At 39.5% G+C, this 25145-nt stretch overlaps 1 protein-coding gene across 3 annotated transcripts in view; it reads left to right on the top strand.

Moving 5' to 3' along the window:
- The window catches only part of slc6a9 (solute carrier family 6 member 9), a 92391-nt gene that overhangs the window by 43609 nt on the left and 23637 nt on the right, over nt 1-25145 (top strand). The window contains exon 1 of one of the 3 annotated variants that reach the window (XM_084369082.1): nt 10171-10238. The exons of the other annotated variants lie outside the window; for them this stretch is intronic. Coding sequence (XP_084225208.1) covers nt 10221-10238 — 18 coding nt within the window. The 5' untranslated portion in view covers nt 10171-10220. Of the gene's footprint in view, nt 1-10170; nt 10239-25145 lie in introns of those variants that run through there. 3 annotated transcript variants of the gene reach the window in all.

Raw genomic sequence — 25145 nt, 5'->3', positions numbered from 1 at the left:
GGGTGGAAGGTTGAAGTTATTTAAAGCTACATAGAGTTTGTGTGTGTGTGAGAGAGAGAGAGAGTCAGTGTGTGCGCATGTGGCAGTAACACATACACAGGTGTGTGCGCGTGTGCGTCTGTTTGTGTGTGTGTGTGCGTGTGTGTGTGTGTGTGTGTGTAGAGTGAGAACAATCCCCTAAAGCAGCACTCACAACAGACAACTCTACAGCAGTCCACATGCTAATCCGCTGATTCTGGTCCATTTAGATTTGTTAACACACGCTCTCCATATTTCTCCCAAAGCTTTGACTGACAGGACTGTGTAGGCACAACATAATTACAAGCAGAAGCTGCATGTGCGTATGGGTGCAAATTTTGGTCCATAAATATTGACTACGATGAAAGAAACCTCTAAATTTAAATAAAATCTGCAGCTACAGACTGAAGTTTTGCTTCTTGTAATCTGTAGTTGTCAGACGAGATGTACATATTTGCATTTGTTCTTCTCCAGTGAACTTGACAGAATTGTTGTGCCACACCGTCTCTTATCATATTTGTTGGATGTACAGAGTTTGTGGATGTGTATCTTAATGTCATAAAAGAGATGAATTCCACAGTTAAACCTCATCCCTTTTGTATATATTTACTTGCACTACATTATATGACTCCTTCCCGCACCTCATGACATACTGCAGAGGGGAAGATGTCATCTTAAAGCCACTCAGAATGTTTTTTCAGATACCATCTGTGATGTACTTTTCCATTCAAAACTCAAACTTGTAGAACAGAAATCCAGAAAGCCAGAGAGGTTCGTTAACATGTACACATGATGCAGAAATGCATCATTTAAGCTCTGGCATTCGAAAAAGTGGAATATATTCAACACTCAGCACACATCCAGTTTTATCACGGAGTAATTAGTTGATATAATCAATATCAATGATGAGTATACAGTATCAATCAATATACCTTGTTAATCATCATTCAATTTGATTATTTAGAAACAGAGACTTTGTATTGATTTTTTTTCAGATGAGAATGCAGCTTTATGTTCCACCCCAAACCACAAATCACAAAAACAATAAGTTGTGCTTTGAGTTTTAAAATGGTCAGTTCTTTGACAGTCGTCATCTGTAAATGAGGCACTTTGAGATGTCTTCATTCTCACCTGAGGTCTCATTATTGTTATCTACTCTAAGTACATCTGTTTGCCTGGCAGGAGAACCTTTTTTCCACTGAAACACAAATTGCTTTGATGAATCAATTTTGTTGGCAAGGAACCCCTCTGCTTGGCTTAAATTTTTTTGGATGGACGCATCTCAGCAAGACCTGAAAAACTGTGTGAAACAGTAAAAATGTAATTGCGAAGAAGTAATGATAAAACTTCTCAGTCACTGTTAAAAAAAAGACACCTACATGAAATGCTGCTGTATAACTATAACACATGACAATGATGATGATCCTGCAGAGTGAAAAAGATGCCATATAACAAGTTAAAAGCTTGAACACCTGACAACTGTTTTTTTTTCAGCCTTTAAAGCAACACAATGTAATTTCCTGGAGAAGGACAGTTAATTGTTGTTCTCAGCCCCAGATTGTCAAACACGATGCTTTGGGCTGGCAGCTATCCATCTTTCTACAGGAAGTGACTTTGCTAAGCAATTTTGACACTTTTCATTTCCCTAACATTTCCCTGAAAAATCCCTGTGGGTCGTTACCCGTTACCGTTTCTGGGTGAATAATGTGGGTTGACTCAAGGGTGAAAGGGTCTGATAAAGCTGAGCGAGCTCCATCTTCTTATACAAACACATATACGCACTCTGTTAACAGCTAAACCAAGCTAATGGTCCCTCCCAAAATGGTACATCTGACTTCTGATGTCTGGACAGTTCGTCAAGTACTGCAGTATTCGACATACGCTGTTGAATATGGAGAAAAATTAACAGAAGCAAAATGGTGCTGCTGATTAAATACTCACTGAAAAAGAAAGATGATCAATGTCAGTGCTGCTAATTGTCAAGCTTATGTCAGGCAACACTTCAAATTTAAAATGTCTCCAGTCTTCATTTAATCACTAGCTACAATTGAGCAGTCATTACAGGTACCTGAAAGCGCCTGACAGAGTGATGCACAAGCTTCATCGCAGCTTTGAGGTTGGTTTAACTTCAGAATCTAGTTTTGTTGCAGGTCTAGTTATTATAACTAGATTTTTTTTCTGGTTGATTATTATTATTATTAATAACAATAATAATAATGATAATAATAGTAATAATAATAATAGCAATAATAGTGATAATAGTAATGATACTCTATGTAATTGTAATAGTTTTTCGTGAAAGATTTTAAAATGCCTGGTTGACTCGTAGGCTGCCATTAGCCCCCCACCTCCCACTCCACCCAGGCACTTTCCTGATCTCTGTCAGTATTCACAAATACTTATCCCGATTCTAAAATGACCCAATGCCTGCCCTCAAAAGTAGTTTTTCTGACTGCAAAAAATACAGAAATAAAAAATGTCCGATCAAAGCCCCGTTCCTTCATTTCCTCTGTCATTACACGGGTCATCTCCTTCGTCACAGCGGTAGACCAACCTCACCGTGTTAGGACAATAGTCTGAGGTCATGTGTGATTTCAAGGCATGCTTGACTAATAATTGGAGTAATAAGGAGTTCAGATGGATCTAGTAATTGCTAAGTGAGTGCTGGTGATTGGCTTTGACATCCTTTTACTGAAAGAAAGGACCAGATCGGATACCATTTCCATTTCCAGACGACAGCAGCAGTCATTGCTGTGACATTTCAGGAAATTATTCATCATTTCATCATTTCATTGTTCACATATTTGAGTGTTTTTAAATTCACGGTAATTGCACATTTACATGCAATCTCCATACACTTTGAGACCATTAGGCTGGATTGTAAACTACTTTTTTCTTATTTTTGAATCTTAGCCGATGACGATTAGTCTGAAATAGTCATAACTCAAAGAAATGGCTTCAGCTGACTGACCCAAATTATTTCTTTGTATATAAGCAGATTTTCTGAATCATGGGGTGCCTTGCCAAGAAGCTAATGAGGCCTGTTATGTCGAAAAGTACAAATTCTTCTGCTGTAGTGGCATTCATCCAGAGCTTTTTCATTTAAACACCTACCTTTTCTGTTTATGTCTCCTATAAGAACGTACACAGACATATTTAGCCCATCTGCCCTGGAGGCTGTCATGGTTTCAGTATCGGTTTAACAGAGTGATGCTTCATTCTTCTTAAATACCTCATGTTAGTTTAAACACAATGACAGAGCATGTGTTGTTCTGGCAGTTCTCATCAGGAAAGTGTTTTGCAACTTATAGAAATGGAATTGACTGTGAAACATCCATGGATGTCATATATAATGTTATGGTATCTGCTAATATACACTTCAGTACATTACATCTTGCGTAGGAAGCCAGCAGGGGCCCACACACACACACACAAACACACACACACCCACACACAAAAAATCTGCCCATCTGGGGGCAGGTGTTGCAGTTTATGGAGCGGAAGTGCAAAGTAGCTGTGTTTACTCACTGCGCTAAGGCTTAGCAAGCAAGGGAACAGACACATGTGGAAAAGAGAGCCAGAAATAGATATAGAGAGTATATGTGTGTTTGTGTGTGTGTGTGTTCGTGTGTGTGTGTGTGCCCCTTGTCCATCTCCCAGTGGTGACTCCAACCTTCGGTCTCCCTCTGACTTCACTAAGTTAAGCTTGCGGGCTCACAGCTGCCTTGCAGAGGCACACAGTCATACAACGCACAGCTAAACGGGCACGGTTGGGTGGATGGATGGTTGCGGGGTTGACTGACGAGTTAGAAGAATTAATGATGGATAATGGCTGGCTGGAGAGGCGAGTAGGTGGTAGTTTATGACCCCCTTTGTCCATAAATGGGCGTAGATATGCCAAATCTCTGATGGGGGGAATACTGAGTTTGTGTAGTATTTGTAAACAGAAATGGCTTCAGGCTCAGGGGTTGTGAAGTTGGAGGTGCTGCTAAGAATATTAATTTTTTTTCCTCAACATAGAAACATATTTGCCACCTGAATATTTAATGATGCTATAGGTTTATGTTATGGCCATCAGCTTGAAATTCAAAATTTTTGTCATTTTGGTATATCAGAATGCTAAAACACCCATGAGCCTCAGCCTATGCAGAGGAAGCCTTTCAGAGGTGCAAATCTGAGCTGTACTAAATTCAGAACTCTTTGTTGTTGCAGTTATGTTGCAACACTGTTGCCATAGTTTCCAAATTATTGGAAAACTGAACCAGAACCCAAAAGTGAACCAATCAACCAACCAGCATCTCTTAAGCTCACTAATTGACTTATTCTATTGTTTTAAATATGTGTTTAGCTAATTTCAGGCCTCATGCTAAGCTTAGCTAATGGACAGCTGGCTGCTAACTCTTGGTAAGAAAGTACATCACAGAGAGTCATAAGTTTCTTCTGGCTTTTATTCACACATGCTTATATCTTTGAGTTTTTAGAATTGAGCTTGTCATTTTTTGTAGGTTTTGAAGTGCTATAACTGACAACTAAAGTGGTTTGTTCATAAAATGATCCTCAGAATGTGCTTCTTACTATGGTGGTGCTAAAAATGACGTGGATGGGGTTTCAGACAACAGCTGGGGCAACAAGGAAAGGAGAGGGGTCTTTGGGGTTAAAGGGCCATCTTTGAGGTGGTTCAGCATTGAGCGTCTTATTTTAGGTCTTCCTGCAACGAAAGGCAGTTATGTAATTGTATCCATCAGAACACTGTCTTGTGTGTTGTCACTCCTGTTTTGCTTGAAATTAAACAATAGAGAGAATGGAAGGAACATCAAAACAATGGTTTCAAACATTACAAAATGTAGCTTAGTCATATCTTACTTGAACCTCATGCTCCATTTCACAACAATGAGTAGAAGCAGCTACAACTGTTCATTCAGTATCACTCAAAGGCTGTCGAGAGTTGCTGGGATAGCTTTGTGTTAGGAAGAAGCCATCAGGTTTGAATAAAAAGCTCACCCAAGATTTAAGTATTCCCTGTATATATGCATAGAAAGGGGGGGGGGGGATGTGTCTCATCCCTACATGGAATCAACATACACAGACACATGTAATAAGTCTCTATGAGTAAAATGTATATATGGGTAGGTGACACAGTGGTTATTAGCCCAGCTAGAGTTTCTGTCCTCAGGCAAAAACACCCTATTGAAGAATGTTGGGGTCATAGTGAAGATGAACTGTCCAATGGACACAAGCTTTTATGGTAACTGAAATGACTCATTCAAGTTGTGCCAGAGTCAGTTGTAAAAATGCTGCGCTGCTTATGTGTCCTACTGATTAGAGTCATCCTGTAAGGCAAATTTAGGGAGTGCTAATTTACTCAGATAAGATTTAAAACTTGTACAACAGGGAAAACTGTGCCTGAAGTCAGACCAAGGTTTTGAATCTGCAAGTGACAAATATTCACAGAAACAAAAGTCTTAAATGTCATTTTCCCCTTTTAAATTCTTAAAGTAGTTTATGAAATATAATATATACATTTACAAGGTTATAAATATGTATTAATTTAGATGTATTATTTTGTGCACTTAACAATTCTATTTGAAAGAGCAAATTTATTTAAAAGCATTCCTCAATAAAATATTTTTTTGCCGCAAAGTAACAGTGAATGGTCTTTACTAACAGGCTGACTTACTGACCTACTCTTCATTGTTCAAATGCGGTTTTATATATTATTTTTTTGTTACTCTCATTTGTTAGTCTCACATTCTGTGGGAGACGGCTCCTTTTTCAAGTCAGGCACATTCACTGACTCTGCTGACATTCCAGAGACTGACTGATTCATGACAGATATCATTTGTTCATCTTTCAAAGACAGTCATCTATACTGTGTACCGGCTGTTGTATTGCCTTTGCTGTTAGCCTTCAGCGTATAAACATTTATTCTGAGTGAAGCCTGTATTACAGGAAATGATTTTTTTTTTTTTTTTTTGATAGGTTCATTTATTCAGGATTTGCTGCCAATATTTATTTGCTTTAATGGAACCTGATTTGCAGTCCAATATCCATATTGTAAGTCATATTTTCGCCATTGCATCTGTCACGTCACGCACTGCTCCTATCAGCAGTCTAACTGAATTTGTCAGTGGCATGTCTCATTCACAATTTCGTTCATATTTTGGGGTTTTGAAAGGAAGTTGGTTGACTGTCAGTGCAGTGGTAAAAACCTGTTTTTTTTTTCTTGCTTTGAGCATATTTGGGATACATGATTCTAATATTATCCAGATTTCTGATTGTCTGCCTCAGTTGAGGTGTGGTTTTCATTTCTGCGCTGAATGAGTTACCTCAGTTGCTTAGTTTCTGGCTGCCTTCCGATGCTTACCATTGTACTTGCATTGGCTTATAGCAATTCATGGATGAATAAAGGGACCAGTGAATAAATGTATCCTACCATATTTAGTAATTTTTTTCATATGTGGCTTGGGTTGAGGACATGTTGTACACATTGAACAAACAGTGATCAGAAGCTTGGATCAGGTGTTTATATACATTACACGGTATCCCAGTTTTATTCTATGAAACAACACAAAAACCCAATAATAACCACAATACTAGTGTGCATGTAAGTATACTGATAGACCTGTTAGTGCCATCTTTCACTGTATGCTCATTAGGGGTGTCACCATTTTGATTCTAAATTGAAAATCAATCGAAATTCAAATTCCATCATCGAACTCAAAATCAGTATTAGTAATACAAAACGCGCCCCCACCCCTGGTAACGCAGAATAACATGCATCCGGCGTGTGTCCAGAGGAAAAGAAATAATTTTAAAATTGGCACAGCTAGCGTACCTGAAGCCTGGAGCTGCACTTCCAGACAGTTATCTGTTCACAGAGACGATCACTGACTGGTACCGGAGGTAACTCTGACAGCTTCACAGATGTTTCAGAGATCCTTTATTGATTTATTTGGGAAGAGGGTTCACTCTTGGGGGAAGAACTGAACAGAACTGATGACAATGCCGGAGATTCTTTATTGATTTGCTTGGGAAGAGGGTTCACTCAGGACAGGTTTGAGAAACTGAACTTTGTAACAAACTGAGTTTCTATCTTTTGTTGTTTTTTGTTGAATCACTGAGGTTGGTGTTTTCTGTTGAACTCTAAAATCTTTGTTTTTGCTCAATATTATTTGAACTTGCCTAACCCTTACCAGCAAAAAACTGAAAATGTAAATGGCAGTCTTCAGGGTATTAAACCAATGAACAGTTAATCTTTACAAATCCAGTTAATTATATTAACACTAAATCTACATAGTTTGACAACAGAGCAGAATCTAAATCACTGAGTGTTGTTAAAACAGTCAACATTCTTCATTAGTTAAATGTGATGTACTGCTCTAACCTGCACACATTTAAAGTGCAGTGGTGCAACTTCCCGACAGAAGGGGAACTTTAAGCAAAACTGTGAAACGAGGTGAGGAGAAAAGGCTGATGAGGCTTATTCATCAGCTTTGTCATGGATTTGTAGGAAGCAAAAACCAGCAGAGAAAAGAGCTGATGATGAGGCTCGTTGAGGCAGCATGCTCCCCGCGTTAGCAGGGAAAAACGAGTGGGGGGGGGTGATAATGCTTGTCGATGCTGCATATGTGTGGTGCGTGTTTGTGTGTTTTTGCACACTCTTGTTGAAGCAGCACACTTGGAGTGCGAGGATTGAGGGCAACTCCACAGAGATGATGCTTGTTAATGCTGCCTCGAGTGAAGAGGGCTAAAACAATGAGGAGAAACAAGGACAAACGAGAGAGGTGGAGAAAGATGGATGATGGTGTCTGATGTGTGTTTGTATTTGGGAGAAAGAAAATGAAGATACAGTAAATGTCAATAAGTCATCCTTCACATCAGCAGTCACAATTTACATACCGTATAGTAATTGGACAAAATAAGAGTAACAGTTCTAGATAATAGTATTATTTATTCCTGTATTGTTTCACTTAAATAACCCCTAACCCTACAACTAAAGTCAAAATCAAATAGGACTGTAACTAACAATTTTTTTTATTACCGTTTAGGATTTTCTTGAATAATCGAGTAATACAGAAATACAGAGCCCAGAAAGTTGTATATATACAACTAAAAATACATTTGTGCCCACGATTTTTTTATCTTCGCACTCAAATTAATAATTTTAATTTAGCATATTTCTGTCATACGATGTATCTTGTCTTGCATGTACAATTCACGCTCTCACTATGAATTGCTTGGATTTAATAAAAGATATTTAGATATACTTTGGGATTTTGCTGTGAAACACAACACTGTCTTAGTTTTAGATCCATTAAGTGTATTTTACAGGATAACAGACTGTTTTACAGAAATTGATGACACTGCTGATGTCATCCAGTTCATAAAAATTCAGCTTCACTTTGGACCACCTCTCCTTTGTTGTCATCATTCAGCTGACTGAATGCGTTGCGCCAAAAGCTTTTGTTACGCTCTACAAGACGGGAGAAAGCAAAATACATAACATGAGATTCAATCAAAATACAAAAAAATATCCATCAGATTTTTCAATTTTGGTCATAGGGCTGGGCAATATATCAATTTTATTGTGATATGATAAAAGTGTTGTATTTTCCTGGTTTTAAAGGCTGCATTACAGTAAAGCGATGTAATTTTTTTGAATGTTCTTTTTCTAATATTTGTCTTTACCCACCTAGTCATTATATCTACATTATGATGAGTATTTATCAAAAATCTCATTGTGTTTATATTTTGTGAAAGTGCCAGTAGTCATTCCAACAATCGTGTCACAGTATCGATTTTGAGGTATTTGGTCAAAAATATCCTGATATTTGATTTTGTCGCTGGAAACAGAAAATATTTGGCATTTTTGCTTGATAAATAACTTAAAAAATCAGTTGGTTATCAAAACAAAGAGACAAAGAAACAGAACAGTCCATGAAACAATTTTAATTTCATCTCCACAGCTGATATCGTGGAAATATAACAGCTTGAGCCCAGAATTCACACACCATTTGCTCTCACTACTGACCTTATTGGATGCTAGTGCTACGTGTGTGCCCTTGCGTATGCTGAAAAATATGTGCACCTGTGTGTGTGTGTGTGTGTGTGTGTGTGTGTGTGTGTGTGTGAGAGAGAGTCTACATGTTTGTGTGGGTGTGTGGGGGTGAGAGGGATGCAGGTGAACAGCTTGCGAGGGCCTACAGTTCCGCAGGCCAGTCTCGCGCATCACTTGACAGCCATACCCGATGAAGGCCTACGCACAAATGAACTTGTTAAGCAAATGAGTGAACAAGCGAGGGAGGGTGGAGGGGTGGAGGGGGTTCACACGGCTGCAGCAGCTCCAGCTAGACCTGCCTGCCTGTCTACATACATCAGCCATCACTGCCCCTTGTCCCTCCGTCTCAAACTCTTTTCCCTTTCCCTTTTCCTGTCGCTGTGTCTTTCTCTCAAAGAGTTCTCCGTATCCGTCTCTATTTCAGTCTGTCTCTTCCCATCTCTCTCGTGCACTCGTGCTCATGTAATCCCATTGTTTTATTAGAGAACAGCCTATTTCTGAATTGGATTGGGAGATTATCGTCATGATGCTTTAACAGGGTGCTGTCATCCTATGCTCACAGACAAAAGACAGTAAAAATGACTTTAAGTTGTTACCAAAAGTCTCACAATAGATTCATGGTATTAACATGGATCTAGCATGTGGCCGACATACACAGGCAGGCCTGAAAATCCAGCCACAATTCTAGAATTGTGATTATCTTTCCCGAAATAAAACGCTCAGATCATAGTACCTGCATGCACATGTGTGCATTCACACATAAGCAGGATAATCTATCGCATGTAAATATCTTCACACCCGTATACACATGAAGAAACTCCCACAGTTACACACCCATGTCTTTGTCCATTCACAAGTTTAAAGTTTAAATCTGTGGAGATTCCTGACATCAAATGTCCACCCCTTCCCCTTTGCCCTTACCACACCCAGCCTTCCTGGCCCTTCTTAGCCCCACCCCCTTTCTCTCTTTCAAAGACCAAAACTAGTCCACCTCCCCCTCCTCCTCCTTCCCAGGCAGGCATTTGAGATTCCAGCCTCGTCATTTTTGTGCTATAAGTATCACGGAGACAGAGAAGTTAGTCAGTCATCACACTATTGGGGCAATTTGAGGGGTTGATGCTGCTCTTGCATCAAGTTTCTCACCATGGAAAATAATGTCAAGGTAAGGAGCTAGATGACACAGAGGAGGTTTTACAGGTGGGGGAAGTGTGCTAAATGTAGTACTTGATGATACATGATTGGAAGTTGTTTAATGTAACCATGGACTGCTAGTAGCTTCCTTAAAATATGTTGCAGTTTTCTTGTAGGTAAAATATAACAAAGATAATAAAGAGATTCTTTACTTTTATATTATAAACTGTCCTCTTTTATAGCTGAATGACTTGCAGGTCTGTTTTTGCAGCCTTGTGATAACTGTCTTACCAATCCACTGATCAATAACCAAGAGACTGACTAGTTGGCTGCCTGTCATAGCTTGCTGATATGCAGGCAGACTGACCTGTTGTTTTGACGTCTGAGGTTTCTGTCTTGATCGACTTAAATGCCTACAGTGGATTTTGCATAGATCAAGTTGAAATGGATTGCACTTCAGTTTGCTATCAGATTTCACTTACTCAAGAACATTTGTGTGGAAATGATGCCAAAGAAAGAGAAATAGGACCTCAGTCAGGTAGCAATGGACTGTGTTGAGATTTGATCACCCAAGTACCATTCTGGAGATGCATCCAAACCTCCCAATGTGTTATCAGTGCAACTTAAGGGCTGCATTTAAATTTGTTGGTAGAGCTGTCCACTTATAATCACAGGAAATGACCACACTGGAAGATGGGGTGAAAAGCCTGATGTCATAGAGTAGAGCATTTTGGGGGGTCTCTCCTCCGAGTCATGGTGTTGCGCTCGCTTGCACAAACAAAACAGACTGTACATGCTTGGCCAGTCCCTACTTGAAGTGGGTATACTCATCAGTTTGTGGGTTTTTTAAAGCTGCAAAAAATGTTGTTCGTACCCCAGCCACTTGCAACCCTAACCCAAACCCTTGGAAAAGTTTTGGATGAAGGGATTTCACATGATGTTTGACAATCCAACAATAACTTTGCTTGAAGGGCACTAATGGCTTGGGAGAATTGTCATGCTACTTATTTACTTGGGGGCAGTTCAGTGCACCCAGGCATTCATTTATCTCCACAATACACTACAAATCAAGTGCATCCCTAACCACTGAGCTTAAGCAATCAGATCCCATCCTCTATGTGCAATGAGTAGAATCACACCTGCATTTAGATTTCCAATTGTGATCAGATCACCTAAGGCCCATATTGCACCTTCTTTTTACCAACATGCGACAAATCGACAAACAGCTGCAGCCTGAGCAGTTTTGTTCATATACTTGCATGTTAACTTTGCGTATACCTGGAGCATTAAAAGCTACATCCACTAGAGAGCAGATCACGGCAAAATCACCAGGGGACCATACTAGAATATTCCTCTTTCTGATGTTCACAGATTTCTGAATTTCTGATGTTGCACATTGACATCATCAAAATGTAGAGACACTCAGCAAGATTACCTATTTTTTTTGTCGTGGAACACCTCAGAGACACAACAACACCACTGTCATTTTTTCTGACGAGTCATAAAATATGTGCCGGGCCAACAATGCACAGTAGTCTTTGTTTAGTAGACATAGTTAATACCACTCTGATTTGCATTTTATCTTCAAGTATGAACTGGAAAAGCGTGTATAGCTGAGCGACTTTCTCAATGTATGGAGTGATGTAAACTTAAAGCGCCATAAAGTATGTGCCCGACCAACAATGCACAGAAGTTTTTATGCAGGAAGACAAAGTTAAAAACTAGAATTTCACCACTCTAATTTGCATTTTAGGTTTAAGTAAGAACCGGAGGTGCCTGCTTTGAGCGACTTCTCAATGTATGGAGTGATGTAACCTGTAAGTGACCCCTAGCTTCTGGACGGCCATCTCTCCCACCCTTCATCTGACAGGGCTCAACTCTCTCTCCTCCTCCTCCTCCTCCTCTCTCCTCCTCCTGACACCCCATCCATTGGTTTCAATTAATCAGCCGTGGAGGGGGATTTATTCAGTCCCTGCCCAATGGGATCCTTTGGTATGTGGCCCCAATGGTAGCAGGTTGAGAAGCCACGGTCTACACTGTCTTTAGGCCTATTACTCTCACCTCACAGCCCACTCATAAAGAGAGCTTTGAACGGCCTGTTTTTGGGGGGATCCGGTGGGCTTTTTGTCCCATAATAGCCGAGTGGATTCAGTCACTGCAGACAGACATGTTTACTAAACTCTGTGTAGGTGGAGTGAGGGAGATTACGTGTGCCACTTTGAATAACTGGGGCCTGATTATTGGGCTGGGGAAAGTCTGCAAAATGACAACATGTTTTTTGGTTAGACTCGCAGGAAAGATCTTTGCCTTTGATCTGGGTGTTATTTTGAGCTAATTGGTTTGTTAGACATGGCGGTCTCATGGGTGGCTCCTGTAAAAGAGTGATTTAAAGAGTTTTCACACTTTCTGATTACATATATTTGCATGTCTTGTGATTTGGATATGAAAGAAAACTGAGCGAAATTAAATGAAAGGCATGGCACTGCATGAAGCACTGGGTGCTTACGCCTTGAGTATTCATGTGGAGGAGACAGTTGAATAAACATGTGCATCCAACACCATTTTCCTGTTGTTTTTCACATCTGGTATTACGGAGAGCTCCTGTCAGAGAGAGACACAGAATCTGTCTTTAGACCCCTCTATTGTGTCCTCTAGCTAAGGGTCATTCTCTAAAGCTCTTCTCTGTTAAAAACACATTGATCTCTCTTGAAGTAAAGTATACGAGAAATGTCATGGACAGCTCAATCCGATGGAGAACACCGGACAGATTTAACTTTTCGAAAGCACAGACTACCGCTTCACCCTGACATGTTTGAGACAGTACTTCCAGTACTCTTTATGTTTATTGTTTATTGTTAAGAGTCTCTCGTGACTCGGATGCAAGAGAAGCACATACATCAAACTGTGATCCTTTCAGCATTGGCAGAGCTCTATATAGCACCTTAAATGCAGTAGGAGTGCATTGAGATCATATTGCTGGAGCTGCATTTGGAGCAGCTCTTGTGAATATAAATGAGTCCCTGACTGCATTAAAGGTCAACTTTGAAGTGTACAGGTAGTATTAACAAAGGTCTATTTTTCAGCAGAGGTACCTAATGCTGTCACTAGATCTCTCACCTCAAGTAGTATTGCCTGTGTAGTGTCCTGTTTTAAGCATAATTTGCAAGATAAGATCAACCTAAATGTTCTCCTTACCATGCTATCTGTCCGTTTGCAGAACAATATCCCAGTAAGGTAATTTGAACTTTGAATAATGCCCAAAGCAAAATTTTAACACCCATGTTCTGCCTCGTGACCAGCTAATTAATGCCTGTTTGAAATATAATACATTTGTCCCTCAAGATAGCACATTACACAACACAGTTTGTTTGAGGATACACATGCTTTTTCAAAAAATTCTGCAGGTTTTGGATCAGGTGTGATCATTCTCTCACGCTCTCTCACGCTTATTCCAACCCCAACCCAAAAAAAGGAGCAACCTGGGTTGAAATAGGGATGCGAATGGAACTAAACTGAACTACAAATGATCTGGACCCTATTTTAACGTGTTTGATTAGCAATTCAAATATAGTGGTGAATACAGGTTGTGGATGTTCTCAGTTTCTGCTAGAGCTATTGTCGGACGAGATTGAAGATAAGTAGAAGTGTCATATGTCAAAAGATTTAGTTTAGTAAAAATGGGTCATTGGGTTAATCATAAATGTTCTTATCTCAAAACATAACTAACCTCTGTTTATATAGTTGGCTGTTGATGTGTCTAATGATGATCCAGGGTTTGAGCCGGAGCACACCATTGCAACAGTGACACCTTTAAAACCACCCTGCACCTAATTGTCCCCAATAAAATCAAGTTCTTTGTGAAACCTAAAATTAACTCAGCAGCTAAAGGGGATACTCAGCTGTCAACAGGATCCATTTAGCTGACATCTGATAGTATCGTTCAGTTTAATTGTCAGACATGACTCAGAGCAGGTTGTCATTATTTCCATCTTTGAAAAACTGCCTCGAAGTCAACACTTGATATAATTCCACTTTTGAACGTGATGATTCTAAGAATGAAAAAGCATTTTTAAGTATAAAAATTGTTGCTTTTGAATGTGTGCGTTTGTGCATAAATCTATATGTGCAAGTGTAGACGCTATTGTGTATGTGTGTGTTGAGCCTTTAGTAGTATTCCCAGAGAGTCACTGTGAGACGTCATAGACGTGTTTAAAGATAACAGGGTAATTAACTGTGGAAATCGGGTGTGGAGGTACATATGTGATTATGCCTAAGATATAAATATCACGCTCCTGCTGTACCTCAGTGTAAAATCCTGTTTTTCGCATCGTTTTTCTCGTTAGTCTTATTCTCCCCCACCCCTATGTCTGACTCTTTTAGACACATTTCACCTCACACAAAAAAACCAATTTTATTGTTTTTACACTGTCAAAACAATAGTATTTGTCTGAACTTAAAATGTTCATGGTTAGCAATATTTTTATTATTGTAGAAGTAAACAACCTTGACTTATCTTAAAATGTTGCCTAGTAAAGACACAGCAGGCTTCCATCACATATTTTTTCTTCAAACTATGAAAAAAAGGATATCAGGAGAGTTTTAACTTTTAAACAATGCCTGCTGGGAAATCTTCTAATTTGCTGATTATGTTTCTTAGGTAGATGAAACTCTACAGTTTATTCATCCAACTCATCATCTCAAGTCTAAAAGACTTCAAGTTAGATAAACTTGTGTTTGTATGCTCTGAAGTGGTCTGACAATAAGTATTTTAAGTGTAATTAACTTGAAATAAATAAAACGTGTATACATAATTTAAGTCAATAAGAAAAGAGCCATTGATTCAACTAAATTCCTGTATGATTTTTCACAGTGTATCCACCCACAAAGCCAGAGGGAGGTTTGCATTTGCATTGAAACAGCTTCCCCTGAGAAGCAGTAAGCTGTCATTAAAATGCCATCGCCCTATAAGAGGTGTTGTTAAATAGGATTCTGTCAGACAGGAAAAGGCACACACAGTCAGCAGGTACATGATATTAACAAGTCACATTTTGTAGACAAGATTATCAGGCCGACCTACAAAGATTTGTTGCGCTCCTTTGTCAAAGCTCTAAAGATGCACTGTGCAAAACATGCAAATTACAGGGAAGTGCTCGTGTGTTGTAAATTCAGTTTCAATTGCCTCCACCGTTTGTAATAATAAACACAATAAACACATAATAATAAACACATAATAAACACATTTTTGTTATTTAACTTAAAGAAGTATTTCATTGCTGGAAAGATGGCCCTGAGCTGTCTATGCTATAGAAATATTTTTTAAATTGGTGCAACATGACCAGAGTAAACAGAGACAAAGAGCTGTGGTACTCTTAAAATATAGAAAACCTACAACAAGCAGAATACACAGCACAGGACCAATAAACACTTCTGTTGATGGTTGACATACTGCGATTTGGGTGGTCCTTTTCTTTTTAGTTTAACAAACAATATTGTATTACAGCTCAACAGTACACTAAAATATGTTTCTGAAGACAATTTTAGGCAAGAAATAAGCAGTGTAGTTACAGAATAGTTATAGTGTATCAGCACAGCATGGTTTTGACAGGCACATGTACAAAATGCATAACTAAACTAAAAACAACATTTAGTTGAAACAACAGCCCTAGAATCCCCTAGATCAGGGGTTCCCAAACTTTTCCAAACCAAGGCCCCCCAAACAGCATTAGCTTCTGGCCGGGGACCCCCAAACCCAGACAATGCTACAAAATATGTAAAGAAACATCAACTTTTAGAATGTATTTTCTTACTTTTATTCACTATTACTATTACTATTTGAGAGGGTCTCCAGACAGAGGACGCATTTCGGGCAATCGTGGCCATTTTCGTGTATGGCTGTAAAGCCATACTTAATGTATGCTGCCTCATATTTTCGGATTTTAGTTGGTCATGAGTTTTTAGGTTTTTTTGCAGCAGAGTCCTCCACGGCTGTTGGTCTGCTCCTTCGGTCTATTTGTTGTCAAAAACCTGTCCATTTTGCACTAGCTAGCTACACGCTAGCTTAAGGAGCAGAGCAGCTTGATAACAACCGCCAGGTCTACACAGATGATGATGTTGTCATGCCAACCTTGCAGCTGAACTTGAGAAACCGACAATTACGGCAGTTTATGTGTTGTGCGGTTCAGGACAAATAGTTATTAAAAAATAAAAGTTATTTTTTTTAAAAAGTCGGGGTTTTTTTGTTGCATTTTTTTCTTATCTTCCCTCCAATTTTCTGAGGCCCCACTAGTGCCCCCTGGCGGGCCCCCAATTTGAAAACCACTGCCCTAGATGACACGTTTTGTGTGCAGTAGCGTGTGCTCTGCTGGATCCAGGCAAAGTGGAGTTTAACATAGTTCCTTTGCATTTTACTACCATCATTTTAGTGATACAAAGCTGAAATCAGCAAAGTTTCTATTTAAGTTCAGAGATCATTATCAAAGGAGGGGAGAGGAAGAGAAAGTTACATCAAGTGTGTGTTCTGAAGTAAGCTGGAAGGAAGTTTGTAGTTCTTGCTACACTCCAGTGGACAGTGCCTCTTACAGACATGGCTGCAGCTGTCAAGAGACATCAGTTTGAAAGGTTCGTGCTGCTGTCTGTCAAACTGGTCCTGTGTGTTTTAACGCATGTGTGAAATTGTGTGTATATCCCCTATTGGTGTATTGGTGTGTGTGTGTGTGTGTGTGTGTGTGGGTGTGTGTGTATGTGTGCAAACTCTATGCAGTCTGTCTCCAAAGCTGAAGTGCTCTCTTTGGACTGTTAGAGGAGGGAGGATGAGCGTACGCAAAGGATGGGAAAAAAACTGAGCTAAAGCATTAACTTATATTTTTACTCATTGTCATGTTACATTTATGGCAAATTTACAAAATAGTGAGGTTGTGATACTGACACCGACATGTGTCTTCATGCCCTCTCACAGAGCTGTGCACTACATATCACAGTGTTTTTTGCATTATTAAGATGTTTACTACATGATCGCTGATGATACATTTAAACAAAGCTAATGATAATGACCTGAAGCACACTTTTACCTATAAACTGTCTGTGCTGTCAGAGCTCCATTAGAGCAGTCTGCATAGCTTAAGCGAGTTTTGAAGGGATATGCATTCAACCTCCCTATCTACAAACAGAAGTACATTTGTTCCCCTCAAATTACACCTGCAGGCCTTTGTGGAGTGACACGTTTTTGGGTAAATCGCACTGATCCCACCTTATGTCACTTCCAGTCTGAGCCTGCACAGCCCAGATCAGCGTTTCTCTTTACATTCACACTCAAGGCACTGAGCTGGCAGTCTTTTGATGCTCAGCTTAGCAGAAGGAAGAGTTAGGGACTTTGACAGACTGTTGGTCTCAAACCTGTGAGATTAAGATTTCAGAGTAGTGAATCACTTGCCCGCCAGACTGCTCCCTGCAAGGATGTACTGTTCCGGCTAAATATACAGTAGTAGCAGGCTCAGATTATAATGAGAATGAGAAATCAGGAACAAAGTTGAACTAAGACAATTTTTCAGAATGAAAAAATATTGCGGCCAAATAAACACAGCCCTGCCTGGGGTCGCAGCGGGATTACATTTGATGAAAATTATTGATAATATAATTATTATATTAGTTAGAACAAGCCTTAAAGGAATGAAAACTGATGCTTTTCTTGTTTTCATTGTTACAAAATATGATTTCATGAATATACTGTATGTATACTTAACAACACTAACTGATTAGAATTCAATACGGTATATAAGCAAATGTACACAGTATGATCAAGGTCAGGTTTCATAGCTTAGAAAACGTTCCCTGCAACCCCAGCCCTACATATCTACCATCTACGGAGGTATGGAAATCTATAAGAGCAGCAGATTATAAGCGATTATTGGTTAATAATTAATAAAATATGAAATATATTCAATGTTTTCCCATCAGCAAACTGTTTTAACCACTGATTTGATCTATGCGTGATACAAAATCAGAGTAGGCAGCTTTGAAAGAATAGATGAAGTTAACACCAAGTTACTTGAATGACAAACTAAATAACACTTATTAATGACTTGAAGTTTTAACTTGTCTGTCGCTGTTCAGCAACTGGCCCAACAATATATATATATATATATATATATATATATATATATATATATATATATATATATATATATTGAGGCTACTTCAATGGCTTAAATGTGATAATATCAGTTTGTATGGGCTGTCTTTTTGTATTTTTGAATACATGTTTATTTGGTTAAACACTTTAAAAAATAATCCATTAAAGGTTAATCCTTTACATCCCTAGTGTAGACACAAATTATCTATTTGAATACCAGTTTTCCTCTGAAACTTTATTTGACAATAAATGACAAGATCACATTCTGTGCCTAATATCCCAGTTGGGTCCACATTAGCTGCATCATGCAGCACTGTGATGACATACAGTACCTTACCACTAAAGCCTCACAACTGCCCTACCACAGTCAACACATATTGGTCTCTGTGTCTTTGGCAGATAAACTTGTGTGCTTGTCCTGGAGATGGGAGAAAGCTGTGTTTTAAAAGTCTCTCTGCGTTCAGCTCGCAGTACTTTTGTAGCTCTTTGTAGTACAAACTCCTGGTTGTACTTCCAGACTTACTATACTGTTAGCTGAATGCTTTCAACCATCACATCTCAGTCAAGTTACTCCTAATGCCAAGTGAACCTTTCCTTTGCATTAAAATCTGTCCACTGCCAACATGCCAACATGCTTTATTGTGAAGTAGTTAAAGGAAATGCACAGGGTTTGTCACAAAGCAAGTGTAGCTTCATTAGCAGAGATGTCCTTCAATAAAAACAGTCTAATCAACCAGATATGGAAATAATTTCTTGTCCGTGTATCAGTTTTGCATATTGCAGGGAGAATTAGTGTAAACAGAGACAGTCACAGTGAGCCACAGGGCCGCAGGTGTCAGGCTCTTAAACACACAACCTGCTATAAAATCGTATGTTAAATGCTTGGAAACCTGGATCTTTGGACTGGATTCAACAGTTCTTTGCTGCAAACCATGGATTAGCATACAGTGTTTCCTCTAGGATTTTTTTCAGCAGCAGGGGCAGGCTCTCCGGGGAGCCGTGGCGGCGTAAACAAATGACACTTGACTGCAGATTTTACTTTTATGCCCAGCATAATCCCCCTTTTTATTGACTGGCCAGTTGAAAATGGCTTTTTAAAGGCTGAATGTAAAAATAAAAATAATTTAAAAAAAATACAACAATAAAATAAAAAATAAAAACAATAAATAATAATTTCTTGATGGGGCTGTAGAATCAGTGGCAAAGTTTGCATCCAGGCTCAGAACAATGAATTTTTCATTGAAGAAGAGCTCTTTTTGTCATCACTATCATACTGTTAATAATCAAAGAAGCTCTGAGGCTTTGTTCTATATGTTATAATACAAGATTTAAGCATTGAGCTACAATCAGGCAACATTCATGACTCTGTACAGTCAAACTAACCAAAAACTTCTTATTGATCATCATTATAAAGTTTCAGGGCGGTCCTGTAACCATGGTAACTCACGGTGCCAGAGGGGAGGGAGAGACGCTGAATGAAGCCGTTTACACAGATACACTGCAGACAAAGTCCAGACTATAGTTGTTATTTCACACATGTAGCACACAACACGAGACTCTCCGTGTCAGACGAGTTCTCACGTGCTAACTAAACCCAGCTGATAACGTAGCAGCTCGACAAGTCCTTGCTAAGCAGCTAAACTTTAGCGCGGCTCCGTGTTGAGGTCATTGGTCAGGCGCGCACACGCTGTTAACGATACCATTGGCTGTAGAGTGCGACAATCTGAGCAAGATAGTTATCTAGTTTACCTCAGCACTCGTGACACCCGACACAGTGCAGGACTCTGCTGTGAAGGTGGAGACATGATGCGGCGGTGGTGCATTTGCAACAATTAAAAAAAAAAAAACGAAATTTGAAGGAGCGGCGGCTAGGAGTTAGGAATGGCGGCCCGCCACTCCTAAATGAATGTAGAGGAAACACTGGCATATATCAGTCTATGTTTGAGTATTGAAAACAAAAGGCTGTGACTGAAACCAAAAGTTATCCAGACTATCAGATTAAATCGTGATTTGGTTCATTAGCCTGACATTAGTCTGACCTTGTTATCATGCTAGATATTTTCTCTTTGGTTTGGAGAGCCTAGTTTGCCCTGAAGAATCAGCAGTGACTAACTTTGCCTCTGGTTGTAGTTGTTTTTATGCTGATTAAAGAGTTGCAGTTTCCGTGAGTCAACTCACAACGACTTGCATCAGTGTCACGTTTGTTACAATAATGTGGTGGATTTTCTTTTGTCATTGTTCTGGCTGTAGCATGACATCCCCATTCTTAACTCAGCCTACACAGCTTTGATTGGCAGCAGTAATTTGCAACATCAGGTTGTTTCCTCATGCTCACCTTGACATGTTTCACTAACAGGATACTTAAACCTGTACATGAACATGCAAGACTCCTGTCAGACTTGAAAGTGATCTGCAATTTTTTAGCAACAGTTATTTGTGAAGCAAGACACCATTCAAGATCTGCCGTGCTCATAAATCACAGTGAAATGTTGTTCCAGATCACTCAGTCATTGAAAGGAACATGTCTTGCTCTAACTCTGTGTTTTAGCTGCTTCTTCTGTCTTATTGTACTCTAATATAGCCCTGGAGCTGCGATAGCGCACCCGACGCTGTGACTCGAAAGAGACCTTGGAAAGAGAGCAAAGTTGCAAACTAAATAGAAGGAGAGATAGGGGGAGGCATGTGTGGTCTTATATAAAGCCCAGATGGTCCCAGAGAAGCACGTGACAGAGAAATGGAGGGATATGGAGAGAAGAGTGACTGTCTGTCCGTCTGACTGACTGACCAGAGGGCTCGCGGGAGCCGACACCAAAGGCTACAACACCTGGGCGGAGAGAGGCAGACATCGGGGTCAGTCATGGGAGAGAGGGATGGTATAACATCAACATTAACTTTGGGTTTAGCCAATATACAGTGTTTGATACTGCTCTGATTTCTGCTGGATCGTGTTGATCTGCTGTGGAGTCAAGATCAAACCACTAACCCTCCGATACATCTTTTAAGTATCTTTAATCTGTGATGTTCAATTCTGTCTGTGTTCTTTTCTATTGACAGTGAATTTGCTCTTCGCCTGCCCACATTTTCTCAGTCTGTCTGTCCACTTAACGCTACGCCAGTTTTCCCATAAAACCAGTTTACAAGCTACAGAAAACTTGTGGATCATTCTCTGACTGTAGCTGGATGATCAACAGTAATAACACAGGAAGAGCTTTTCAAGTTACAAGAGGTGTGACATGTGATAGCTGCGCTGCTTTCTGGTCCATGAGGCTGCTCTCGCTGGAGAAAAAGTTATGTATGTACAGCTTTGTTTTATAGGATGTTTTGGTTTTCGGAGTGAGTTTGAAGATTTAGCACTTGATATGCAGCATGTTTCTTTAGAAATGATTGTGGTTTATTGGTCATATTAGGACGATAGGACTCAGAGTGAATAACAACCCACTTTAAGGAGCATATAGTGATAAATAAGACAATGTGATGTGAATTTGTTAATTACATTTAGGGCTGCAAGTAACAATTTTTATTAATGATTAATCTCACAATTATTTCCTCAATTATTCGGTTTGATTAATCCTTTTATCTAATAAATAAAGGAGAAATGAGAAATGTCCATTATAAGTTATTTCTTATTAAACCAACAGTCTTAAACTATCTTGTATGACAAAAAAAATGGAAAATCTCTGTTTTGAGAAGCTGCAATAAGTAAGTGTTCGGGCATTTTTGCTTATAAAATGAGTAAAATGGAATGCTGACCATGAAACGGGGACCTTTGTTGAATCTCTCTTCCTGTTTTTCCGTCCTCTCCAAGGTCTGTACTAAATGTCCCCCAAAAATATTGAATTAATGAAAATTCATTGAAATCATTGAAAAATTACTAAAATGATCAATTGATTTTTAAAACATTTGCTGATTTAGTTTCTGTCACTCAACAAATGAATTAACTGACATCGGTCACATCTGTCCAACACCTGATCCACTCAAGTAGGTCAGCATCCAATCCACCAGAAACGTTCTGGTTCAGTCTGTGACAGCGAGGAAAAAACATCATCATTATAACAAAATTATTAACATTTAATCAATTATATACTTTTATAATGATCATGATCTGTGTTTTAAGTTGAAAGTGTATTCAGTGGTGTAGGTATGTAATTGTAAAAAAAAACAGTTCTTTAATTGGCTTTATGTGCTGGCCTTTGACTCCATGCCTACAACATTTCATGGTGACTGACTTGATGTGCAACTGCACAGGCAGTCATTAATTAAAACAATCAAACTCAAGCATCAGAGTAGAGAACACCTTATCAGAGTTTTCTAATGGTTACAGATATCCTATCCTCAATTTAATGCCAATGGCAGCATTATGGATGTGGTCAACTTAATCCAGTTCAATTGGTTGAGCTACGTAGCAGAAGCTACGATTCCTGGTAAATAATGATAACTCCTGATCAGTTATGAGGCTGAATACACGTGTTTTTAAATGCTGCATTAAGTGCACTGCACACTACACAGTGCCTGCTCTCCACTTCGAGTGAACGTCCTCTGCACGTGAGCTCTTCTTTTGAAATCACTCACTGAATTTAAAGTCAGATATAGCTGACACTGTCTGAACATCAGGTTGAGCTTTAGAGAATGTACACCAAAGACTCAGGGGTCATTGATATTCCCAGTGTTTTCTCTTCTTTCTGTTTGTCAGGTTGTACACCTCAGTCAAGCTGACAACCTGCGTGTTTATGCATGTGTGTGTATCGTCTGAAGGCACACACCTGGTTACTGATAGTGAAGTCAGATGTACAAGATGTACAGCTGGTTGCAACAAGAACACACACAGCTGCACACTGTCTGTGTCTCCGATGCTCATTTTCCTTCCAAAGTCAACTCCAGACGGAGACGTCTTAATGTGCAGCCTGCTGTGATGGCGGGCTCTCTGCTGGGGGGTCTCTCCTCACACACTGCTGTGACCGAGGCTTCACTCTGAGCATGTCCTCACCAACAACACATGTGTTTGCTGATCTTCCTGTCTGTCCCACCTGCAGCCTCCACTCCTGCACAAAGAAAGGTCAAGGATGCTGGAGAAATGCTCTTTGTTTCGCCCTCCTGACATGCAAGCTCAGCCGGACACAAAGACAAACTACGGAGCTTCGGGGAAAACATGGCAGCTGTTTGTTTTCTGTGGTTGTTGCTGTTTTGGTGTCCGATAGTTTTGCTCTGTCTCATTAGTCACGCTTGGCTCTGCCTCAAAGTTGAACTACAGCACCATGGGGGCGAAATGCGGAGGATTGTTTTTAGTTGTTGTGGTTGTTTCTGTTGACATTTTCTGCTGATGAACAAGATCGCGCACAAACTGTCAGAGGCAGTGCATTCTTTTGGGAGAGGTTGTGCTCAGAGTGTATGTATCTGCGCAATATCCTCAGGACTTTCAGAGAATTGAATATAATTGTCACTCTACTGCTCTTAGAAAACTCTCGCTGCAGCAACTCGTTCACAGAAAATATGCTGTTAACACCAAACCCCATCATGGGCAGTTGAGTCTTAATATTTAGCATAGCTGACAAGGCATGCTAATCATTCTGTGTTAATCTTCATTATTGTGTGTCACGCTCTCTATAGGCACATACTGTATTCTGAATTTTGTCTCATGAAACATTTTAAAAAGCCAAAGAAGAAGTGTTTCTATGAACAGTATTGACATTTTTGTCCAATTGAAAGCATTTACAGTATATTGAAAATATGAAGCTGTACATTCATTGAGCCTCAGAAAATCAGGCTCTGCTATACACAGATAACATACCGGTAGACAGTATGAATGAGTGAATGTAGTTATTACTGCTGTGCCATGCATTCAACACCATAAATCCTTACAAGCCAGAGCCGGAGTGCTTCATCTTCAATTTCAAACATAAAAAAGTCCAAAAGTAGAAAACCAGCTTTCACAATCAAGTCTTCACACCTTCATTTTCAACAACAGAATTCAAAATAAGCCAAAATACAATGAATCCTGTTAATACTAGTTAAATAGTCTGTCTTGCCTTCTTTTCCAGGCCTTTGCACCAAAGTAAGTAAACTTAAACATGTAAAATGAAACAACCCTCTCAATTTTTATTATCTGTATTTTTGTTATCAGTACACCAATATAGGCCGTAGTTTAGTAAAGCCATTTCATGGAGCGTTACCTCTTATATAATTAATCAATCAAACTTTGTTTGTATTACACTTTTCAAGTAACACAAACGACCACACACACACAGACCGACACACACATACAGAGCAAGCAATAAAAAATATGAGTTGAAGACCTGAGAAAGCGATATCATGAGTAAAACACACAATTATTGTTTTATTATAAAATTATATATTATTAATATTATTATTATTAATAAAATGCAGAAATAAATTGCTATAGTTAATAAAATACATAAAATAGGGTCAAAAAGTCTTCACTCTCTCCACTACAAATGACAACACTTCAACAAGCTGAGTGAAAAGCTGAATCCAGAAACAAAACACAGGTTTCATAGAATATCTGAATACCCTATCATGCCACCCTCCCACTTTAATGACAGCATGCACCAGAACCAGCATGGACCCCACAAGTCACCCCAGCACAACCTGACAGTGCCCCAAAGAGATTCCCGCCGATGCCACTGAATGCCTGGCCCTCCCAGTCCCCAAGCGCCCCCCAAAGGCCCAATGGGGATTGGGGCCAAGGCCAGGTGACTGTGGAGTCTAAGAGAGCCATGACCCCCAGGCCCCCCTCTAGTCCACGAGCAGCTCCCGCAAAGCTCCTCATAGTTTGTACAATACAAAAGAAATTGG

The sequence above is a fragment of the Pagrus pagrus genome, assembly GCF_965226575.1.
Source record: "Pagrus pagrus genome assembly, chromosome: 12".
Taxonomy (NCBI): domain Eukaryota; kingdom Metazoa; phylum Chordata; class Actinopteri; order Spariformes; family Sparidae; genus Pagrus; species Pagrus pagrus.
This window is presented reverse-complemented; position numbering and strand designations above follow the sequence as displayed.